The following is a 10,543-nucleotide window of genomic DNA, read 5'->3' on the forward strand; positions in this document are numbered from 1 at the left end:
ATTAAAAGTAATCTACTCATTTTGGATTTTAGCCATGTAAATTTTACATTAAATCAAAAACATAAAACCAAGTATCATTTGTATGAAGAAATAAAAGCTTTCTAAACACTACATGCAGACTGAATTCATTTTGCCTACTGAGATTTTAAAAAATACATCTCTTTTAGCACTGATATTCATGTTTCCAAAGAAGCTTGTTGTTTTGTCTCTCTAGCCTCATAGTTTGATAGCTGTAGAGAAGCCTTTCCAGCTAACTTCTTTCTTCTTTTAATGTTAAATAGGCATTGGCTGATGAAGGTAAAAAAATAGTTGATGCTCTAAAGCCTAGATTATATTTTTTTAACCAGAGCACACTGCACATACATGCTATAAGTCCCATATGGTGTGGTGTGCCCCTGGCACTTTTCCTTGGTGGAAAGGCACCTGAGACAAAGGAATTAAGCAAGAGGCAGCCATGCAGTATACAAATCATCTGGACGCCAAAAGCTGACTTCAAATTTGAATAAAAAATATTGTTACCATGACAGATGATGATATTTGTCCAGTTCATATCTAACAGGCATTTCAAAATGTTTCTGTACTCATAAAATCTATTTTCCCAACATCTAAATGTGAATGCCTGTGGGTATGCAAGTTCATAAGTTCACATCTTTTTCTTTTTTGCTTAGAAGAGCATAAGAAAAAGTTGATTGGTGTTCTCCTTCTACAGTCAATTTATTCTGGAAACACGCTATTCCAGCAGATCTCAGCAAACCAAATTTCTTTTGACTTTCTTTGCCCATTACATTTGCTAAAAGCTCTTCACTGGTATAATTTTCTTTTGAATTGTCTTCTCTTCTTTGAATTCACCGACAAAGTAGACAATGTCAAGCAGCTTTAGTAATTCCTTGTGAAGAAAACCCCCTTATAGAGTTCAATTAAAGAAGATACGCTGTTTATGTATCCTGGGAGTATGATTGATGCCCACAAAGTGTCATTTAGCAGACCTCCATAGACAATTTTCTATAATACCCTGCATAAGCAGAACATTGTATTTATGCCTCTGACATTTTCTTTTCAGATGTAATGTTTAACATTTATCTTTCTTGAATTTCATATTACTGATATTTAAAAGTGAACATGAATTCCATTTAGACATTCAAAATAAACATTAAATAAAAACAGATCTGGATAGGGTGCTGAAAAGGATATTTTCAAATGTCCATGGATGACAGCTAGCTATTGGTCATAAATCTTTCCAATCATGTAAGAATCCAGCTTATGGTGGTTATGTCCCCTTCATATTTTCTTGTAATTCTAGAAGAATGTCAGATGGACAGTAACATCTTAGAAGTCTTTTGACAAGATGTATATTACGTCTAAAGTTTCTTCTTATATTTTAAAACAGCTCTTCAGTTAAGAGAATTATAGTTTTACCGTGGTTTATTCTTAAGAACTGTAATGTTGCCTGTCCTCTTTTAACTATTCGTTTAGATGCTTATAGAAATTGTATGCTTAATATTTTTGCCCAATATCATATATGCTACCTCAGGTTTCCTTTCATCAGTACTTATTACCAGCTTCTCCTCTCCCAGCCACCTGGAATTTCCACAATTTTCCATTTTCTCTCAATCAAGGGCTAGTCGGTCAGTTTGTCTCTGGTAATTTTTAATTCCTTGCAGCAGTAGTTTCCAAACCTGATTTCCTTATTGTCACCATTATGCTGACACCATCCTGATTCTTTGCCAATCAGAAGACAAAGTCCACATCCAACAATCATCGAATCATGAAATGGTTTGGGTTGGAAGGGTCCATAAAGATCATCCAGTTTCCACCCCCCCTATCAGGGGCAGGGACACTTTCCACTTTCCAGAGACCCATCCAGCCTGGCCTTGAACTCTTTGAGGGATGGGGCACCCACAGCCTCCCTGTGCAATCTGTCCCAATGCCTTACCACGCTCACTGTAAAGAATTTCTTCCTAATATTTAAACTAAATCTACTGCCTTTCAGCTTGAAGCCATTACCGCTTGTCCTCTCACTACATCCTCTTGTAAATGATCCCTCTCCACCTTTCTTGTAACCTCCCTTTAGGTACTAGAATGTTGTTTCAAAGACTTCTCTTTTCCAGGCTGAAAACTCCCAATTCTCTCAGCCTTTCCTTGTAGGACAGGTGCTCTATACTTCTAATCAAGTTTCCTCTCATACCGCTCTGCCTCCACTCCCCTTCCCACCAGATTCACTCCCAGTGAAGAGCCACAAATTATTATTAAAACTGCAGTTTGGGAACTCTTTTTTCTAGACTGAATTTCATGGGACTTCTGTTAAGTTGAATATATTTAAATACTCTAGTCCTTTGTACTTCTCTTGTTTATCCTTGTGTGTTTAATAGCAATAATCTTGGTGTCCTAATTCACCCAGACAAACTGGTCACTGGAACTACCAAAGAGCTGGCTAGAGAGCCAGCAAATGACAAAATTTCCTACTCTTAGATGGTAAAGCCAATTGCACAAGCTTCCAGATTTCTGGATTTATGTCGCTGAAACTGAATCATCATATCATTGCACAAATCCTATAGATTTAATCTGAACTCAGATTAGCTGCACTGGAATTTTTTTTTTTTCTGCAACTAGCTTTGTTTCTAAAGCCATTAAATCAGAAACATCTGTCACCACAATTCCAACGGCCACAGAGCTGCTGATAGATGATCAATGAGGAGTCTGTCCCTGCTCAATTCTTGTTTCATTCATTCAACAATGCAGTCAGTAAGAAACAGAATACCAGCAGTTAGTTAATCTGAGCTTTAAAGACAACTCATTTTATCTGGTAATCTCCCTAACTTAATGATAAACCAGAATAGAAGATGTAATGAAAGACCAAGCAAGGGAATAGAGAAGCTGGCGTATACAGCCCAAGCCAGGCAATTCCTCCACTCTGCCAAAATACAGCTTCCATTTCTCAAGAAGCCAATATTCATCTTCATTTCTTTGGGTGTTCAGAAAGAGTCAAAGCAGGAAGATATTTGGGTCTGAAGTTTGAATTTCAAAAGGGAGTAAACAGAGGGAGAAAAAAATATGTACAAATAAGAATCTAATCAGTTTCTAATCAGAAAAGAAGTCTTATTTCATCCATTATTTAAATTTAGGGTTCATTATTAAAGTCACCCTAGGACATTCAGAATTATCCAGGAACAGTGATGAGAGCTAGGAATTCCAGTTTAAAATTTGTCTTTATAACATAGATATTGGAATATATAATGGGAAGAAAAATAAATCTGTTTAGCCATTTAAACAAGCAACAAGCATCACACCATTCCTACCTAACTACATGGAACAAAATACTCAAACTGCTGAAAAGTTTAATACTGGTAGTAAAAAAAAAAAAACTCTTTCTTCTGAAACTGTCAAAGTAATTTTAAAATACAAAATAGATCTGCTAAAATTTTTATTTTAACCTCTATTTTGAATATATTCTTTCCTGATAACATAGTTTACTAAAAAGGCACGAGCACATTGCTTTCAACCAGTTTGAGAAGCACCTCTTGCTACTTGAAGCTAAATCTGTCTAAAACCCAGTTTCTACAGCCGGAAACATTGCAGTATCTTTTCCAAGCTCTAGGAAATGTTAAGGCAGCATTTCGAGTATATTTGGGATCTCAGAGATAATTTTAAAGCTGTCTGCCTAGAACAGCAGGAGCCATTTGTACCAGTAGCTGTTTTGCCTAGCAATAATCAGTGATCTCCTGAAAAGAGTGCAGCCTTACTGGCATGCCAGGAATTAGCCCTTTTTCCTCAGGAAGAAACCATATTGCTTTCAATTTCTCTTTCACAGACTTAAAATTCCTTCAGCTTTTAATCCGTGTTATTTTGCACTTTCTCAAACATTGTGAAATTTTTAATAATACTGATAACATTTTTCCCCCCTTTTACACCATTTTATTTGCATCTGCTCAGGGATCTCTTTAGGGTATAAAAATAATAGCATTAACAGGGTAATGTTGGTAGGAACACTAATAGTATGCTATGCATGTATAGAACTACAATAATATAGAGACATATGATAATTAATAGCAATATAGATACGGGAGGTTTAATCTATTCATCTTGTCACTGTAAAATCCTGAAAGCTACATGTTTTTTTGTGCATGTGACATCCAGAATAGGTCCAAACTAACTGATCTTACTAACTGATAGTGGTGAATTAAGTTTGGCTTAACTATTCTGACTATCATCCTACTGGAAATGATTAAAGCCTACTTTATAGGGGTTTATCCTATGTTGGTACAAGAGCAAGTTTGTGAGAAGAAAACACTCTATGAGCTAGCTGAAATATCAAAAATAGAGTGTCTGGGCACTACAGCAAGTTGCAATGATCAGAAATTCAGGGCTGCCACAAGTGCTGATCCTGGGATTGATTTTTGCTGTATTTTCTTAGTGATTTGGCAAAAGAAATACGCTAAACGATGATGCAACTTCTAAAAAGCTCATAAGTGATGAGAAATGGAAAACAAAAACAAGGCTCAAACCAAAAAAGACATTTTAAAATTGTGGATATTTTCACACAGCATTCATAGTTTAGGTAAGGTACATACTCATAAGGTAGTGTCAATATTTTTATTTGCACATCTGCAGAAAGCCCTGAAAAAATGATGCAAGTTGGGATATTATGCACAGAAAATCACTGCTATATCCATGAGGTGTAGGGGCCAGTGATGAACCTAAAAAGAACTGATGACCAGTGAATCTAGATAGCCATGAGTTTGATTGTCTGTCTTCCCCCATCCTACCCAAAAAAGCTTCTGGAGGTTTTACAACAACATGTCCGACAGAGCATAGGAGTTCTTGTGAGGTTGATTTGTCCAGAAATCTCACTGTGTTTTCTCACAGTCTGACGGTACCAAGAACCTTCACTGGCTGCTTTGACCCCAAGGGAAACCTGCTCACAGAACACTTTGGCAGCATATTTAATTTCTCACGTTGACTGAAGTTACCAGGCATTCAAAGCTTAATCTCTGCTGACAGAAGAGGATCTCATGGTATTTTCTATCTACCATGACTCAATTAGACAAGGCAGAAAGAAGTGCAGAGACAGAGATCCTGTCACCTGTCACTCAGAAGTCTCCTCCCTTTAAGGATTTTATCTCCAAAGGCAGTGTGATCATTACAAAATTATTAAACAATATATTGGTTTTGACCTCTAAGCTCAGAGAAAAATAAATAGATCTATAGGAGCTGTATTGGAGCTTCCTACTTTCTTCTCCAAATTTCTTTATAATTATTATGTCTGGAATAACACAATCAAACTCAGCCTGAAATATATTTCCAGCAGATTTCTTCAGAACTATCCTGACAGAACAATGAAAATTAGTCTGTGTAGGTCATCTAATCAGTGATGTCTCTACGTGATGTTAAAGAAAAGCTCCTTGAATTAGCTATTTTCTTTTTGACATGTAGCTTGAAGATTAATGTGCAGTCATGTCGTTTTCCAACAGAGTAGCATCAGTATGAGAAACTCTATTTTACTGATAATGATGGTGCTTTGACCTGAAATAGATTGATAATTATCATGGAGACAAATTTATTTTCTATCCTTCAAAATTATGAATGGGTTACTTTTATGTTTGAGCTATACTTTTCTTTGCCCAGAACATCCTTATAAAGGCATTAAAAAATGTCCCCATTAATGTTCAAATGCCAGTCAGCTTTAAAACACAGATTCAGAACTTGCCAATCTGATCCCCACCCAAAACGGCAGTGTTGAGGAAAGACGTCATGTATTTTATGGAACCAAATGGATGCTATCAACTGTTTCAGCATTTAAGAGAAAAAATCTAATTAAAAATCTGATTCTCCCTTTTGCACATGCACCAGAGAAATCCATGCAATGGATTAATGTCTGTTATATGTAGTACCTTTCAAGCATACCCAAAAGTGCATGGAAACAAACTGTTCCACAGTCTTATATTTTTTAAATAATTAGAGGTAGCAAGTGAGCTTTAGATTTTTCAGGTTCCCCCCCCCATTTTTTTTTTGTAGCAGTCCACAAGATTTTCATTTAACTAGTATTTGCATCCAGCAACTTAGAGTATGGACTTCTTTTATTTTGCTATGAAGACAGCAGTATACTTCATATGTATTTCTAAACAAGATTTCACAAGACCTCATTTTTACATAATTCATCAGCATCAAATTGTTTAATAGGAAAGTTTTATGGTTTAAAATATTTAATGATTGATCAAGAGAATATTGATGTGATACAGCATCTGGAAATCATCTGAGTTCTGACCCTATAACCATTTTTTATATACAGAGAATAATTTGAAATTAGGTAAATTAAAGTATCTGGAAGGAATATTTCCCATATATGCTAGCAAAATGCATTTCTTTAGTGTAGAAACACTGTGCCAAAGATGAAAGTTGCTATTGCTGGAAAGAAAAGAAGGATGTATGTGCATATTTTAGGCATGGTGCATTAATAAATACTGTGATATTTTGCCCTTTCACAACAGATAACATCTTTAAGTCAGGAAGTCTCACAATTACGTAAGGATATGAAGAATGTGATGCACCTTCTGGAAAACCTGCTCATGTCCCAGAAGCCTCCAGGATTCTGTGCTGTGCACAGCCTATCTCGAAGTCCCACAATGGACAGTCTGCAGCCTCGAGTGGCTTGGACTACACATCAGCCTTGCTCTCACATGCAAGCTGGCAACTTCTCTTGCACCAAAGCACAACTTTGTCGTGGAAACACACTATGTGACATTTGGAATACAGATCTGTCTTCTGTAGGCAGCAGTCCCCAAAGGACTGAACCCAACCTGCAGAATTCTATGGATGGTGAATTTTATTATACAACAGGCCTTCAAAATTCCCCTTCCCAGTATCAGGTAATTCAGAAAGACAATCTGCAATTTTTAAGATGCACCTCTCCCCATTCAGACACTACCCTGACTCCTCTTCAGTCTATTTCAGCAACCCTTTCTCCTTCAGTATGCTCTTCATCAGAGACATCACTGCACCTAGTGCTGCCCAGCAGATCAGAGGAAGGGAGCTTCAGCCAAGGAGCAATCAGCTCACTAAGCCTTGAGAACCTGCCAGGATCATGGGACCTGGAAGGAACAGCCGGAGTAACTTCTGCACAGAGCCCAGATTTCCCAGTAGACATTGTGACAAGCACGAGGGATGTTAAAGATAAAGACTGCCAAGCCATAGATGTATGAGAAACAGTGAAGTGGTACTCAAAGCATGTTCCACAGCTGCCAGTTTTAACTTTAGAGAGTACTGCATGACTGCTTTATTTGATCCCCGTTTTGGCGATCATGGAGACTTACAAACGTGAAAATTCAGACTTATAGAAAGTAAGAAAAGGTAATGGTTCATACTATAGGAAAACCAACAAATTTCTAGATTCTAGAAGCATGTTGAAAAAACATTTTGAATACATATATAACCTGTCTGTTTGACAGACTTTTGTGATAGTCCAAAGACCCTGAGGGTCAGAGCAGCTGGAAGTCTAGCACAAAGAACTGTCGCGGGTGGCTTTTGTTCATCGAAGCAAAGGTTTTCCCTGAGTGTCTGACTGTTGTTCCCACACAATATCTATGGCACTGTTTGCTTCAGGTGATCGTGGGTCCTGCTGGTCTTTTTGTCAGTTCTGTGAAGGCAAAGGACATTCGCTGCATGTCATCTAGACAATCAACCAAATAGAGCTGCTAGAGAGTGCTTAGATGTTGCACGTTATTTGTCATGTAAATGAAACCTCTTAATTTATCTTAAAATACTATTTTTATATACTTGGTATGAAACATGTACCTAAAAATTATTTAAAATATTTATAAAGAGAATAAGAGTTTGGTTTCATTTTGGTAAAAGCTTGCAGTTTTAACAAGAAATGCACTACCATCGTGTATTAGATCAAATACTATTTATTGTTAAGATATCATGTAGTTTACAAATGACTTCCCTTTTATGTGCATGCAATTTGCAATGAATGTACTCATTCTGGTGGAATACAAATAAATTAAGGTATTATTTTATTTAAAAAAATAAAAGAGCTGAAATGTTATATCCTATAATAAGGTATCACTACTTAAAAAACGAGTTGTTGTACTGATACCATTAATTATTCTTGGTTTATGTCTTAGTATTGCATTGTAATTTGTAAGACCAAGTCAAAATTTAAAATACTTTCCTGTTTAGGGGCTTTATATCTGGTTAAGAACATAAAAAGGGATGAAAACTAATGAGCAAACTGAGGAATATTAAAGGAGAAAATTACAATTTTAGTAAGTCTGAATCAAAGAATTAAGATTAAAGTATTTATTATTAAAGTAGGTATTAATTGATCTTTTTGTTTCATCTCTAAAAACTAGCTTTGATTTTTAGTCAGAATTTTTTCAAAGGAAATACTATAGATTTGGTGAATTATTTAATCTAGAATCTGACTTAATGTACCCCCAACATTTTTTTCCTGGTATTTAATGTACTAGAAACATATTGCTACAGTGCAACCAAGGCTACAGATTTGCATTGGAATTTTGATTTTTATATATAAAGATGTGCAGCGAACATCAAATTTACATATCCTTTAACAAGCTTTCTAAAAAAAAAGACCACACAAGCCAAAATAAATGTCCTAAAATGGATAAGTAAACTAAGTTATATTTAATAATTCATGCAAACTGCTGGGTATCAAAATTTTTAAAATTTTTACAGAGCACAGATTTATGTTTAACTTCCTTAAGAGGTTGTTTTGGTGGGATTTTTAATAGAAACTTCAAAGACAAAATATATGTTAACATTTGGCTGTGTGTGGGAATACAAACCCCAGCTGACACTCTGTGACCAACCTACATACTTCCACAGCCATTTTCCTACTGGTACAAATTAGGGATGAAATGTCATCTCCAATTTTGGGCTACCTGAATTTTGCCAGTGTGTCTACACCTCAATGTGAGTGTTTGTATACAGGGTTTCTTACTTTCCCTTTATTCCAGTTTTTACTGAGTTTAAGGTAAATAGAGAAGTACAGATTAAATAAAGAATATCCCAGAAATTTTTTAAAATAATAAAATAATAATAGATAGTAGCAAATAAAGTAACAAGTACCATTCTATGATATTTCTGCAAACAGTCCTAGTTCCTCTTTAGCAGTCCACTGTTGCCCATCCTACTTCAGCACTGGGCAGGAGGCTGGGGGACGCTGCCTGCTCCCCACTCCAAGGGCAGGAGCCCCACCTCACCTCAGCACCCTACAGCCACAGTCACCACAAGGTGCAGCTCCTTGGGATGCACTGATACATGCTGCACAGCTGTCCACAAATCCTGATTCCTCAGCCTACCGTATTCCAGTTACTGACTGAGAGTGCACAAACACACCATGCCTATTTCCCAATATCATTTAACAATTTCCATTGCCCACATAAACAGGGAGAAGCATTTGCTTTCTCATTTTATGACATATAAACCATTATGTATATGCATTAAGATTTTGGCATTGGGTTTTTTAATTTCCAGTATAAACAGTGGTGTCATGAGATTAAAACTGGATGTTTTGTCCTGGAGTTTTTGTGTCGGTTTTGTATGAAAGTTTAAAAAGGTCAGTGGAAACACAAAAATCCTCTTTGCATACACAGCCTTAGCTTTAGTATTGTACATTTTATTCTCAAATAAAATAAAAAAAGGCATGTACAGTAATTACGTAGAAATAACACCAGGATATCAGTGCTAAGTTGTTCTGTTTCTGCAACAGTCAAGCACATCCCAAACAAAGCTGGCAAACACTGTTTGTACTGGCCATAGTTTCAAGGAACACACCAGAATTGCAGAGATTCTGTAAGAGGGGAATCACACAGGTGAGTGCTCTGCCTTCCAAGGAAAAGCTTAAGGAACTTCAGACAAGGCAAGAACAACACCGTCATTCCAAGCGTTATGGTTTAACCCCAGCCAGCACCCAGCCCCATGCCACCACTCACTCATTTCCTTCCTGTCAGAATAAGCAGCAAAATTGGAAAAGTAAAAGCCAGAAAACTCATGGGTTGAGCTAAAGACAGTTTTACAGGGAAAGCAAAAGCCATGCATGTGAACAAAGCAAAGCAAGGAATGAATTCACTGCTTCCCGTGGGCAGCAGGTGTTCAGCCACCTCCAGGAGAGCAGGACTCAGTCGTGCGTAACTGTGACTTGGGGAGACAAATGCCATCACTCCAAATGTCCCTCCCTGCCTTCCTCTTCCTCCAGCTTTAGCATGCTCAGCATGGCACCATATGGTATGGAATATCATAAGTTGGGGTCAGCTGTCCTGGCTGTGTCCCCTCCTGAGCTAAAGAGGAACTTCCTGAGCACCCCTCTGGTGGGTGGGGGAGGAATAGAAAACTCCTTGGCTCTCTGTAAGCCTTGCTCAGCAGTACCAAAAACCCTTTCATCACCCTGTTTCAGCACAAATTCAGTCCACAGCCCCACACCAGCTGCTGTGAAGAGCTGAAATGAAGAGCTGTGTGAAGCAAATTAAAAATCCCAGCCAAGACCAGCACACCTGGACAAAATCAAGGAAAGAAAGAGAATGGTCTT

The 10,543-nt window shown here is 37.2% G+C and overlaps 1 protein-coding gene across 1 annotated transcript in view; it reads left to right on the forward strand.

The window, feature by feature from the left end:
• The window catches only part of KCNH8 (potassium voltage-gated channel subfamily H member 8), a 175,692-nt gene extending 168,496 nt beyond the window's left edge, over positions 1-7,196 (forward strand). Inside the window, exon 16 of the mRNA XM_059477280.1 lies at positions 6,486-7,196. Within this exon, the coding sequence (XP_059333263.1) occupies positions 6,486-7,196 (711 nt within the window). The remainder of the gene's footprint in view (positions 1-6,485) is intronic.
• The last annotated feature ends 3,347 nt before the right edge of the window (positions 7,197-10,543 follow it).

This window comes from Ammospiza nelsoni, chromosome 1, assembly GCF_027579445.1.
Source record: "Ammospiza nelsoni isolate bAmmNel1 chromosome 1, bAmmNel1.pri, whole genome shotgun sequence".
Lineage (NCBI taxonomy): Eukaryota > Metazoa > Chordata > Aves > Passeriformes > Passerellidae > Ammospiza > Ammospiza nelsoni.